This window comes from Apis laboriosa, unplaced genomic scaffold (genome assembly GCF_014066325.1).
Source record: "Apis laboriosa isolate Shangri-la unplaced genomic scaffold, ASM1406632v1 scaffold49_cov149, whole genome shotgun sequence".
NCBI classification, from domain to species: Eukaryota; Metazoa; Arthropoda; class Insecta; order Hymenoptera; family Apidae; genus Apis; species Apis laboriosa.
In genome coordinates this window covers 1789323-1799568 of record NW_025223500.1, presented here as the reverse complement: position 1 = coordinate 1799568, position 10246 = coordinate 1789323, and the positions used below count along the sequence as shown (strand labels likewise).

Below are 10246 nucleotides of genomic sequence, written 5' to 3'. Positions count from 1 at the left end.
ATTAATCTTTCTTTCTTTTAAAAACTTTCAACATTCTTTTGTTTACAATATGATTAATAATTAGAATCTAAGAAAAATAACATATATGCACATCTTGCCTTTTAGATGAATAATAAAATAAATGACGTGTTTATATTTTTTATCCATATGTTTGTGGTTGTGCTTATGTTACGAGGCGATTAAAAAAAACTTCATAGGTTGTAAATAGAAACGGAGTTTGATACTCTGTAGTGATTTATTTATTACGTAGTATCTTAATTAACTATATCATAAATGTAATAAAACAATTAAAAAGACAATACAGATAAGATGCGTAGATCTGCATTTATACCATAATAAAAAGGTTTGCTTTTACATTTGTCTCAAAACTTTGTTGCATTATCATACAAGCTAAAAATCGTTGCCTCGGATGTGTGCGGAAGATTATTGTAGATCTTTCTAAGTCACACAATTATTTATTTTACTTTCTTTTTTCAGAGAGAAGATATTACGGCGATTGTATTCCGGTTTTATAAAAAATTAACGTAATAATTAGAATACAAGAGAACTTTATTAACGTTTTGAGACTTTTAACCTCTGTCATTAAGTTAGTCTAGCCAATTCAATATCGTCAATATTCATACTATTCTCCAATCCCTTCTTCTCTGTACATTAATTCATATTTCATATATATATATATATACTGTATTCAAGCTTTCTGAGTTTTTTCACTTTCTTTTTTTTACAAATCTAATAAACATAATGCAGTGTAGTCGATTTAGTCGAATTCTTGTCATATTAGAAAAATCATAAAAACTTAATCTTATCATTGGCTATTAACATTGCATTTCTTTTTTTTTAACTTATGACGAATGTATGAATTGGCTATGACCCATACATTTTTGTGCTTTTTCCCGATACTCTTATTACAAGTATATTCGGAGAGAAATGAAATGGTGCACAAAACAGTAGAGTTGGGCCCATCAAGTACTTTTAGGCAAAAGTCTAACTGCATATTATGCACTGTTCTTGAAGAATAATAACGTTGTTTCTATAGATTGTTGCTGACCCCGTGTTAACGTCGGCTCACCTGTGACCAACCTGGTCCATCATCTTCTGGTGGTCGTTTTCTTTCGTCATGTTTTGGTGGAAGTCTGTCATCTTTAGAATCATCTCGTCTATTAATTTAAAGATTTTTTTAAATGATTTATATATATTATATTTAAAATAATCACATTAATCTATATTATTAAAATTAATATCTGAATTAATAAAAATATGCTTACTTTTCATCACGTCTTGGTAAGTCTCGAGGTGAATTTTGTATTGCATCGCTTTTATCGCGCCAATTTTGACTGCTAATATTACGCATCGTTTCTTCACGACGATGACTACCACCACCACTGCCACCACCACTACCGCCGCCACTACCACCGCCACCGCCACTACCACCACCACCACCACCACGGCGATCAGGCATTCTACCACGATTACGAGGTCCATCAGATATTGGATCACGTGAAATATCACGCATCTGTGAAATTAAATACGAACATGTTTTATTTATAAATTTATTAAAAGTTTTTATATTATTTTATACTTACTGAACGTCCATCCATTCCACGATCTTTATCTATTCGATCTCTATTATCCCTTGTATCATCTTTATCATAATCATCTTTTCTCCATCTTTCGTTGGTATCTTTTTTCGGTTTATCATCATCCTTACGCCATTTATTGTCCATATCTCTTGCGTCTCGTCTTTTCCAACGAGTCGATTCTTCTTTAATACCGTCATCTTTTGCATCAACAGGACGACGCCATGACATTTCGACTATAATCAAATAAACAGTATAAAAATTATGTAATCTCTAAAAAACTATAAAAACATATAATATAAATAAATATATATACCTGGTTTTTCTTGCATACGATGACGATCTCCACGTCTCCACCTATCAGATATTTCCTTATCTCTCTGTCTCTCCTCTTCTAATTTTCGTTCTATTTCGGCTTCTCTAGCTCTAGTAATCTCTGCTTGTTTTTCAATTTTGGCTAAACGTTCAGCTTCCCTTGCTTCTTCTTCTGCACGCCTTAATCTTTCTTCCTCTTCTCTCTTAGCTCTTTCTTCTTCCAAACGTCGTTTTTCTTCTTCTTGTTTGATTCGTAATTCTTCTAGACGTCTTCTTTCAATAGCTTCAGCTCGTTCCTTCTCCCATTTGGCTTTGCGTTCAGCTTTACGTTCCATCTTACGTTTTAACAATCTGCTAACTCGTTCTTCATTCAGCACTTTTTCGAATTCTTTTAGTTTTTCTAAATAAATACTCTTACGCTCGGCCAAAATCTTCGCCAGGAAAATATCATGATCTTCTTTCATTCTTGCCATACGTTCACGAGTCGCGACAGCCTGCTGTCTTTCCTCGATAGCCGCAGCAATTCTTTCAGCTTCTTGCTGCTCCCAACGTTGCTTAGCTAATTCCATTTTTTCTTCAACTGCTTTTTCTAAAAGTGGAATTTCCTCTAAACGCTTGGCACGTTCCAAGTAATCAATTTTCTTTTCCTGAGATTTTAATTTTTGTTGCATTTCCCTACGTTCTTTCTGCAATTCCTCAGCTTCTCGAGCTGCGATTTGTTCTGCATCTAATTTCTTGATTTCATCCTCATCCAATTTCTTTAAAACTTTCTGTCCATGACTAGTTTGAGATATTTGTTGCATCTTCTCTTTCAAATGACGATCCTTAATCTGTTGGATCTCGCTTTGTTGTCGTTTTCTCTCGCGTTCTTCTCTCTCTTGTTCAAGTCTTTTTTGTTCTGCTAACATTTGCTGTCTTTGTAATTCTTCTTGTCTTCGCATCTCTTCTTCTTCACGAACTGTATTTATATGTTCTATGTATTCCTTTCTTTCCTCTATAATTTTATGCCTTCCTAATATTCTTTGATGTTCCTTCATTTTGGTTTCATGATAATGGCTTACCATGGCGGCACGTAATTTTTCACGCTCCATCTTTTTTTTATTTGGATTAATAATATTAATTGCACGATGTAATACAGTAGCCATATTTACAAGTTGACAACGAATTTGTTCAGAAGGCATTGCTTGTAACACGGGACCATCAGGATGATCTTCCCTCTGCGCTTCCGACAAATCGACTCCGAAATGCACACATTTTTTCCCGTGACTAATTCTTATTTGCATATCATTGTATCTAACGCAATCTACAAGTAGACGTTCCAAATGGAAATCTGTCGTAAATTTAGCTAGTTCCAAAAGCCTAGCAAATTTTATTGTTTGATAAACTTGTGATATCTGATGAACTAAACGTACAAGAGTTACATCTTGCAAGGCTGGGATATATTGAATCAAAGGACTGCTTTCATCTGCTTGTAGCGTCTGAATAACGGAATCTACTCGGCTACATAGCTCTAAAGGATGAAACTCAACCTCAAGCCACGAATATAATTCTTGTAATTGCGGTGATGCTAAATTGACTATATTTAAACGAACGATATCTTTAAGTAAGGAAACTCTTGTTGGTGGTTGTGTAAGTCCTAAAAGCGTTGCGAGTTTTTGAGCTTTTTCTAATGGACTCTTGTCTGTTTCGATAAAACGATCAAATTCAGGATGAGCTGATGGCAGTGGGATAGACAAGGTAGCCAATAAGACACGATTGGCCATTCTTTGTTGTTCCTCCAAAGACATATTCTTTTTCATTTCACGGGAAAGCTGCAGCAATTTAAATAATGCGGCAGCATGGAAAAGATAGTTTCCTGCTTTCCAGAAAACCATAGCCAATTTTTGGTAGTAATTGGCCATGGTTTTTGGTACTGGAAGTTTCTTAGATAAATTCATCATACCATGTACATCTTCAGAGGACTTGAATGCTTCTTGCCATAACTCCATTTGTATTGCAGAATCAAGTTGGTTCAATCGCGTTTCTAAGTTCAGTTGTTGTGTCTCAGCTCTATTCATGGAAACATTAGAAACAAGCGCTGGTAATTTACAAATTTCTTCTAAGTGTTTTCGTAATTTTTCGCATAATTTACGAAATTCAGTCTTACGATTATATTCAAGACAAAATTGGAAGGCCATGCGTGCAATATCATGATATAATGTTTCAACATGAGCATTGGTTCTTAATAATTCTAAACACTGGCAATAAGATTCCCATAGAAATTTCACCCATGGTGTGAGGATAGTGCGGTCGCTTCGGTCTTGAGCATCTTCACCACTAACCGCCGATAATAAAATACTTTCTGGAGTGGCTAAATTGTCAAGATCATCTATATCTATAACAGCTTGTTGACTCTGCTTTCGTGCTTGATTTGTTTTCTCTTCTGCCATACGTAAATATCCACGTATAACATTTTCTAAACTTCCAACATTCACTGATTGGAACATATTTCGATATTGAAATAGGCCCTCCTTTGCTATATGTGATTTTTTTAATTCTACACATAAATCTAGGTATTTGAACATTATAGGTTCTAATACCGATTCTGACCAATTGTATGTCCATTTTTTGTTGCGGAAGACTTCTTGCAAGGTATCTAATGCTCGAGCTGGCTTTCCTACTTCAATGAATTCTGTCAAAAAAAAAAAAAAAATAAATGTTTTTTTAAGCTTTTAAATAAAAATAATTTAATAATTATTTTGATTTGTAATTTATTGATTCAATATTTATAATAATTTAATATAAATTCTTATAAACTATGTTAATAGTTATAAAAAATATAGGTCAAGTTTATGTAATAGAATAAATAAATAGATATAATACTATCAAAGTCAATTCAATGTTAATAACATAAAAAAAGAAAAATTTTTAATTTTCAATGTCTGAAGAGTACAAAAATTTTTATCTATTTTATAAAAAAAAACATTGAATTCATCAAATAATTCATCAATAAATTAAAATAATGTATGTAGCAAAAGCAAATGTTATATTTTGTTTACTATTGCATTTTGTTCCCGAAGTGCTAATCTTGCACGATTATTTTATTTTTGGTACATATGGTTAGACATTAATATTTTTAAAATCTAGAGACATGATAGACGTGACTGTAGACAATATAAACGTTATACAACAAGTAGAAAATATCACTTATATGATTAACCAATATTGTATAAATATGCATTGGAGGCAAAATAATATGGATTGTGAAATTTTTAAATAAATAAAATAAAAGAATTTTTGAAATGGATTAAATAGCTATCGGCCATGTCATATCTTGTTAACGAAGTAGTATACGTACCATTTGCTCTTTTTAGAGCATTTTCTGGTCTTTGTCCATATCGCGCCATTTTTTCAGACGGATATAGTTAATTTCACACCATACAACTTATCGCAAAATCCGCTAATATATATGTAAAATCTAGAATTTACTTTTTTTTACCACGCGACGTTTGTCACAGCGGACCTCGACCGCGTGTACCGGATGAAAGACGGCTATTACAGAAAAATGGCTTCCTGTAATATGTAAGTCAAATCAACAATTTCGTTTTTAAGTACTTTAAGAATAATTAATATCAATAAAATATTTTAAAAAGAACAATTAAGTTTATTATTCTTAATGTGTAAATAATAAATATATTAAAGTTATTATAAATATTTTAAAGGTTTCGATTATCTATGAACAAGAATAATATGCAAATTTGACACTAGATGTCGTAAAGACCTATTTCTTGAGTTTAAATTTAAATTCTTTAGATTTTTTTTAAAATTATAATCAAAGTACTACAATAAATATGATGAAATCATTTATTTAATTAATATAATTAAATGAATATATTTATAAAAATATATAAAATTACAATAAAAATAAATTTTCTGCTATAGCCAAGTTAATTAAAAAATTTTCTACTGCAGGTGGTAAATTTTTTTCTTTTAATGTTTGCGCTGATACCATTTTTCTTCCATCAGGACCTTGAACTACAGCTAAAGATTTCAGCTGATTCAATAGATCTTGAGTTTTATCATTTATTTCAGATATTATTTGAGTTTCTATATAAGATTGATTTTCACTTAATTGAATCATAAATAAAGCTATTTCTTTGTGTGTTTTTGTCATTGTTAGGCTTTCTAAAAAAGTAATAGTAATTTTAATACAATATATTTATAAAAGTAATAGTGTTTCAAAGTGTTTTTACTTAATTTTTTTTTTTACCTTTTGCATGCGAAGCAACTGTAATTTCTCTGGCTGGAATATTTACAAGTAAATCAAATAAATCTGTTCTTGATGAAATAGAGCTATTTCTACAGCCTGCAATGTAATATGACTGTCCCTATAAAAAATATAATTATGAGTTTAAATTTATGATAATTTTAAGTTATATATAATAAGTTATGTATTAATATACTTTTAGTTCTGCCAATTCATCATCAATTAAATCAATCCAAGGAAACAAGTTATCAGTGACTTTGCGATGTTTCATCAGTGCAGGAAATATTCCAATCCATTTCAGTAATTGTTCTAAACTATGATGGTAGACTATTATTCTTTTTTTTAGAAGAAGAGCTGTATATATCAATATTGTTTCTAATTCAAATGTTTTAATCATTTCTCTAATATTTGTATTTGTTATAAAACAATGACTATTAAAATCATCAGAAACAAATGTTCCATTTTCTTGAGTAGAACATGAGCCTTTTGTAAATACAGATAAATACAATTGTAATATTTCTGTTGGTTTTCCAGTTTTACAATACATTTTGCTAAGGACTCTTGACAATACTTCATATTTTCTTGGATTGAAATCCTTGGCAAATAAAATCAATGCGAATTGCTTCACCTATTTTGAACATAATTTTGAGATACATTTATTAACTATATAATATAATATCTATATAATTATTTTCATTTTTTTAAATTGTATATAATTATTTTTTTTTTAAATTGTATAACTTACTTTTGGTAATTTGTCTGAATCAAATACTTCACTACAATGTATATAGAACCAATCATATTTATGTCTTGAAAATACAAATACTTGGGGAGAATTATGTTCTACTTCTAAATTGCATTTTCTTGCAACAACTGTTTTTTGTGACTCAGAAACTATCGGATAAGACCATGTCCATAATATATCACCATTAGAATCTTTTTCAATTATGCTACATGATAGCAAATCTGTAAGAGGTGCCATTTCGAAAATACATATGTTACTGATAGATGAATTCGTCAAATAACATTAAAATGAACAGACATCATATTAATCTATTTATAATTCTTTTTATTAAGATATTTAAACAATATGTAATCATTACATTTTAATATAAGTATTTATACTATGGATACATATTAAAATAAAACTTGTTAAATATGACGTTTCTTAAGGTTATATTTCACATACAGATTATATTAATATAAACGAAAGATAGGATAGATCCAGCGTTGCCGAAGTGCTATGTACGTAGAATCTGATATTAGATTCACTATTTTGTAGTATTACATAGTACGTTCTATCATCAGGTAGATGGCGTCGTCAAATTTCTTTTAATTTGTTTCCTCTCTACTACTCCCATAGCATAGAGTTTAACGTTAGATATTAGCATCTCTGGGCAATAGATTTTTGGAAACTTTTCATTTTCATTTAAGGAGTGAGAGTGTCATTCGAAATGAAATATCGATCGTGTAAAAAAAAAAGACTTCATGATATTTTGGAGTGATGACTTTAGAAATTATATTGAAATTCGGTTATCAAAATTAATAAATTCAATATAAAATAATTAATAAAAAAATATTATTTTGTTATATTCCAATATAAATATGAATGTATTCATATTAATTTTAAATTTCGTATTCATTTTAAATTTCTTGAAAATATATGAATGTTGAATAGTAAGATAAATTATTTTCTCATTTTCTATTAATAAGAAAAATATAAATTTCTAATCTTATTCGTAAAAAAGATTTTAAAAATCGTATAAATTAATTCACAAAATTATATACTATTAGAATGAATATAGAATATGAATATGAATATCACAGCAAGGTAAGAATAGATCCATATTCAATGGCATTTTTTATTGCATATTCTGAAATATCGATCATACAAAATATCAAGTTTTGATATATCTTTTACGATTTAGATTTGGATTCATTAGAAATGAATATAGGAATTATATCTTTAATTTAATCACGAAAATGATAAGAAGAAACAAAAATTAGAATATATCTATAGATATAATACGTTTTTGTTACATTTGTTACAATGTATTTATACATTTTCGTTATATTTTTATACATAATTGTTTATATGCATACATGTACATGCATATATACGTACATATTATATATAAATTTAAAAAACTTGATAATTTTTATGTAAATAATAAAATTATAAATGAAATGTAACATATATTAATAATAATTAAAAGATATAGTATACTAATAATAATATTTTTTGTTTTACGATTTTACAAAGCAAAATATGATAAGATTTTTTTATATCTTAAGAATTTTAGTGATTTTCCTAATTTATTTTTATATATATGTAACATTAACGATTTAGTATAAAAAATAAATATAATATTAATGACGAATATAGCGATTGGAATTTAAATCTAATTTTTAAAACTAATTTTTAAATCTAATTTTTAAAAACTATAAATAAAATATAAATCAAATTTATAAGAAATAAAGTACATAAAAATTTATATTTTTTGACTTGCGCACATTATAAATAATTGATTATGAAACAATTAATTATTACAAGTAATTCTAAAGACAATTTATTATATCCTTAATTTTTTCCACTTTTATTGCATCAAATTTTTATTTTCAAAACTATTAATATAATGAACATGATTTTTTTTTTATTCATGAAGATTAAATAAACAAATAATTATCTTTTAATTTTTAATATAAAAAAACTACTTTATTCATTTATTTGGCAATTAATTTATTACTATTTACTTATTTATTTATTTATATATTTATATTTATTTAATTAATTGAGAATATATATATATATTTCATTCATAAATTATTATAAAAATTAGATAATCAAAAATTAGACTATTATTATATTATTATATTTAATATATTTTAATTACTTCAATTAATTATATTAAAAGTAAATTAATAAAATTATTTTAATAAAAATTAAAATAATATTGTAATTATGATAATAATTTCATTATTATGGTAGATATTCAATATCTATTAGCAGTAGTAATAAATAAATTTTTTAAAAAATTTAATATAAATATTTTTTTAATTAATTGTATAAATATATAAATAAATTAATAAATAAATAAATAACTCAAAAAATAAATGATAAATATATAAATAACTAAATAAATAAAGATAAATAAATTGACAAATTTATTAATCAAATAATATAAAATAAATACAAAAATGAACAAAAAAAAATCAATCAAATAAATTACTAAAAAAAATAAATATATAAATAATTAAATAAATTTAGAAATAAAAAGAAATAAATTGATGCATAATAAAATAAAGAATAAAATATATAATAAATTTTGAGTAATTAATAAATAAATGAATCGACAAATAATCAATAATCAAATGAATGACATAATAAAAGAATATATAATATAAATATAAGAATATATAAAATTTAATAAATAATTAATAAATTTCTAATATTTATAAATTAATAAATAATAATTTGCTTTTAATATATTTTTAATTGAAATATATTATACAAAAATTTAACCTTTCGCATGATTTTAATTGTAGAATTTATTTACGATTCTAACCAATCAGAAAGCTGTTATTTGAGCTGTAGCGCGCGATGTCAGTCTTCTATAGAATGTCGTTGTTATAGGATGTGTGATTATAACCGGCTTTCGTGATTCAATTACGCAGTAAGTAATTCTATTCATAATCATAATTCATAAATTGCTATCAATTTTATGTAATAATAATTCATTTATCATTGTAATGAAATTAATTAGTGTTTTTCTATATGCTTTTTCTGTCTATTATTGAGGTTATCGGTAGTTTATTGTTCCTTAAGTAGAAACTTGAATTTACTTTCTTAAAACCTTTTTTTTATATATTTTATTGTTTTGATTTTTATTAGATTGTCGTTCAATTCTTTCATGAATAATTCAGGAATAATTTCAATGAAAAAATGAAAAAATGATTTATAATATACATATATATATATATGCAATAATTTGTAATTGATGTTTTATTTTTTTTAACAAAAATAGATTTATTTTAGATTATTTTATATAATAGATTATTTCTATAATTTTTTTAATTATATTGAAATGGATATATAAAGTCAATTTTA

The 10246-nt window shown here is 26.6% G+C and overlaps 3 protein-coding genes across 3 annotated transcripts in view; 1 reads left to right on the top strand and 2 right to left on the bottom strand.

Moving 5' to 3' along the window:
• Positions 1-198: 198 nt before the first annotated feature.
• LOC122716737 (eukaryotic translation initiation factor 3 subunit A) lies at positions 199-5394 on the bottom strand. The gene is made up of 5 exons (XM_043940090.1): positions 5230-5394; positions 1894-4563; positions 1584-1813; positions 1266-1513; positions 199-1157 (listed from the first exon to the last, which is right to left on the bottom strand). The coding sequence occupies exons 1-5, from the start codon at positions 5276-5278 to the stop codon at positions 1055-1057; spliced, it is 3300 nt and encodes a 1099-aa protein (XP_043796025.1). The 5' UTR covers positions 5279-5394; the 3' UTR covers positions 199-1054.
• Positions 5395-5744: 350 nt separating this feature from the next.
• Positions 5745-7347, bottom strand: LOC122716831 (DENN domain-containing protein 10-like). Its single transcript, XM_043940268.1, has 4 exons — positions 6884-7347; positions 6335-6766; positions 6142-6259; positions 5745-6056 (listed from the first exon to the last, which is right to left on the bottom strand). The coding sequence occupies exons 1-4, from the start codon at positions 7118-7120 to the stop codon at positions 5785-5787; spliced, it is 1059 nt and encodes a 352-aa protein (XP_043796203.1). The 5' UTR covers positions 7121-7347; the 3' UTR covers positions 5745-5784.
• A 2402-nt stretch (positions 7348-9749) lies between these two features.
• Positions 9750-10246, top strand: part of LOC122716876 (growth hormone secretagogue receptor type 1) — a 100196-nt gene continuing 99699 nt past the window's right edge. The window contains exon 1 of the mRNA XM_043940362.1: positions 9750-9812. The gene's annotated coding sequence lies outside the window, so the exon portion shown is untranslated. The remainder of the gene's footprint in view (positions 9813-10246) is intronic.

Bases quoted from the DNA above. Each gene is read 5' to 3' on its own strand.
- LOC122716831 (XM_043940268.1), bottom strand. From the start codon at position 7,120: ATGGCACCTCTTACAGATTTGCTATCATGTAGCATAATTGAAAAAGAT. The intron at 6,767-6,883 runs GTAAGTTATACA...TGTTCAAAATAG, and splicing joins ATTCAGACAAATTACCAAAA to GTGAAGCAATTCGCATTGAT. The intron at 6,260-6,334 runs GTATATTAATAC...TATTTTTTATAG, and splicing joins ATGAATTGGCAGAACTAAAA to GGACAGTCATATTACATTGC.
- LOC122716737 (XM_043940090.1), bottom strand. From the start codon at position 5,278: ATGGCGCGATATGGACAAAGACCAGAAAATGCTCTAAAAAGAGCAAAT. The intron at 1,814-1,893 runs GTATATATATTT...ATTTGATTATAG, and splicing joins TCGTATGCAAGAAAAACCAG to TCGAAATGTCATGGCGTCGT. The intron at 1,514-1,583 runs GTAAGTATAAAA...TTAATTTCACAG, and splicing joins GTGGAATGGATGGACGTTCA to ATGCGTGATATTTCACGTGA.